The sequence below is a fragment of the Brachionichthys hirsutus genome, unplaced genomic scaffold (assembly GCF_040956055.1).
Source record: "Brachionichthys hirsutus isolate HB-005 unplaced genomic scaffold, CSIRO-AGI_Bhir_v1 contig_1385, whole genome shotgun sequence".
NCBI lineage: Eukaryota > Metazoa > Chordata > Actinopteri > Lophiiformes > Brachionichthyidae > Brachionichthys > Brachionichthys hirsutus.
This window is the reverse complement of record NW_027181211.1, coordinates 4068-6520: the sequence shown is the minus strand read 5'-3', so window position 1 is coordinate 6520 and position 2453 is coordinate 4068. Positions and strand designations below refer to the sequence as shown.

Below are 2453 nucleotides of genomic sequence, written 5' to 3'. Positions count from 1 at the left end.
CAGACCGATACGGTGCGTCTCGCCATTGTGGCCCTTTTACCACTTGAAAAGTAGAGCGTAATATTCCAAGAGGCATAAATCCGATGGACCCACAGCTATTTGAGTATCCTTGACGCAGGCCTGAGCTCTGCGACTGTAGAAATACATAACAATGTAATAATACAGCGGAATCAATAGAAATAAATAGTGGTTTGATACAGTTAAAGACATAATAATAATAATAAGAGGCTGTTTTCTTCTTTGTTTGGATGAACATTCTCTAATTGTTCTTTATGTGCCGTAATGTAATTTTTTTAAATAATATTTGGCATTTTTTTCTTTCCAACTTCTTCTCCCCGAGGCTGAGCGTTCTAAGTTCTCACTGAGCGTCCAATCAGCAGGAGCTCTGCGCATCCTTTCTGCTGTAATTGGACGGAGCTGCGAGAAGAATGCGCAGCCTGCGCCGGCGCGCAAACACACGCTCGTCTCTGTCGCTTCACGCAGGACCGGGAGGAGCAGATGGATTGAGCAAAAACTACCAAAGGGACCGGAGCAGCTCACGCGTCTGTGCCATTATTTAATCAATCGCGTTATATCTATGAAAACAGCGGTCCAGAAGCTGCGCCGCATCATCTGGTCGGAGGATTACGCACAACGCGCATCCGGGGACAGAAACAAAAAGTTTTGAAGTCCGTTATTTTCTTGCTCCGACTGGTCTCAGCAGAGACGAGCTGTAAAGAGAAACTCATTGGACTGATTTTAAACCAAACGCGTCATTTATTCATGAATTAGAACCAGATTGTGACAAAACAAAAATCAAGAGAAAGATCCATTTCTTCTTTATGATTTGGGAGGATGGCCACAGCCACGTCGAGTCCGTACCTCGCCGGTAACAGGATTCTATCCGGCCCGAGCCTCCACTCCGATCGGAGGGCTGTCGGGATGCATCCGGGCGGCGCAGCGGTGACCACCGTGCCCGGTGGATACCGGGGAGACCCTTCTCTAAAGATGGCGCAGAGCGACTTCATGCAGGGGGCCATGGTTGCGAGCAATGGGGGGCACATGCTGAGCCACGCGCACCAGTGGGTGACATCTTTGCCCCACGCAGCGGCGGCAGCAGCTGCAGCCGCGGTCGCGGCAGTCGAAGCGGGCTCTCCGTGGCCCTCCAGCTCCACGCCGCAGGACGCAAAGAGGAACGCCGGCAGGGAGGACCTGCACCCGGGCTCCGCTCTTCACCACAGGTCCCCGCATCTGGGTCCCCATCAGGCGCATCCGGGAAGCTGGGGAGGCAGTGAGGGACAGCAGCAGCAGTCCCTCGTTTACGCGCAGGCTGGCGGCTTTACCGTAAACGGGATGCTCGGCTCGCATGCGGGGCAGAGCCTCATGCACCCGGGCTTGGTGCGCAGGGAATCCCCGGAGCTGGAGCACCACCATCACCACCACCACCACCATAACCACCACGCGCACAGCCATCAGCATCCCGGGGCGAGCCAAGAGCCGCACTCGGACGAGGACGCCCCGACGTCAGACGACTTGGAGCATTTCGCCAAACAGTTCAAGCAGCGGCGGATCAAGCTGGGCTTCACCCAGGCGGACGTGGGCTTGGCTCTGGGCACGCTGTACGGGAACGTCTTCTCACAGACCACCATCTGCAGGTTCGAGGCGCTCCAGCTGAGCTTCAAGAACATGTGCAAGCTGAAACCTCTGCTGAACAAGTGGCTGGAGGAGGCAGATTCCACGACGGGAAACCCGACCAGCATCGACAAGATCGCCACGCAGGGCAGGAAGCGTAAAAAGCGCACGTCCATCGAGGTGAGCGTAAAAGGCGCGCTGGAGAGCCGCTTCCTCAAGTGTCCGAAACCCTCCGCGCAGGAGATCACCTCGCTGGCGGACACTCTGCAGCTCGAGAAGGAGGTGGTCCGGGTCTGGTTCTGCAACCGCAGGCAGAAGGAGAAGCGCATGACGCCGCCCGGCCTGCCGCGCACCCCCGAGGACCCTTATTCACAGGTGGGCAGCATGGGTCCCGACACGCCGTCGCCTTCCTTAGACTGCAAGAGGATGTACAGCGACACGTGAAAATAAGAAATACATCTGACGCGTGACGCGTTTGAATAACTTTTTCGAATATTCAATCCTCCTTGGATGGAACTGATAAACTTTTCTTACAGCTTTCCATGATATAGATCCACAGTAATATTATCCAGCGTGTACTCCTGCTCGACAAACGTCTACTTTTATGCATCTTTGGGTATTTTTCTGTACTATAGAACAAACTTTGGAACACAAAAATAAAAAAACATGATTCACTATTAGAAAGTTGTGAAAAGTATATATTTTTTGAGCAAAACAGCCCAGAAAATGGACATGTAGCAATCTGATGTTGCAAAGTTCAGGTAAACACAAAGTTTCTTTCTCTGTAATGGTAAAAATTAAAGTTCCCTTTGAATGCTGCAGGTTTTGATGTCCTATACAGG

At 52.6% G+C, this 2453-nt stretch overlaps 1 protein-coding gene across 1 annotated transcript; it reads left to right on the top strand.

Annotated features, from left to right (window-relative positions):
* Nucleotides 1–825: 825 nt before the first annotated feature.
* Nucleotides 826–2055, top strand: LOC137917391 (POU domain, class 3, transcription factor 3-B-like). The gene has a single exon (XM_068760154.1). It carries the CDS (start codon nt 835–837, stop codon nt 2053–2055), a length of 1221 nt encoding a protein of 406 aa, XP_068616255.1. The 5' UTR covers nt 826–834.
* The last annotated feature ends 398 nt before the right edge of the window (nt 2056–2453 follow it).

What these genes read in the sequence shown, in the direction of transcription:
- LOC137917391 (XM_068760154.1), top strand. Translation starts at nt 835, where the DNA reads ATGGCCACAGCCACGTCGAGTCCGTACCTCGCCGGTAACAGGATTCTA.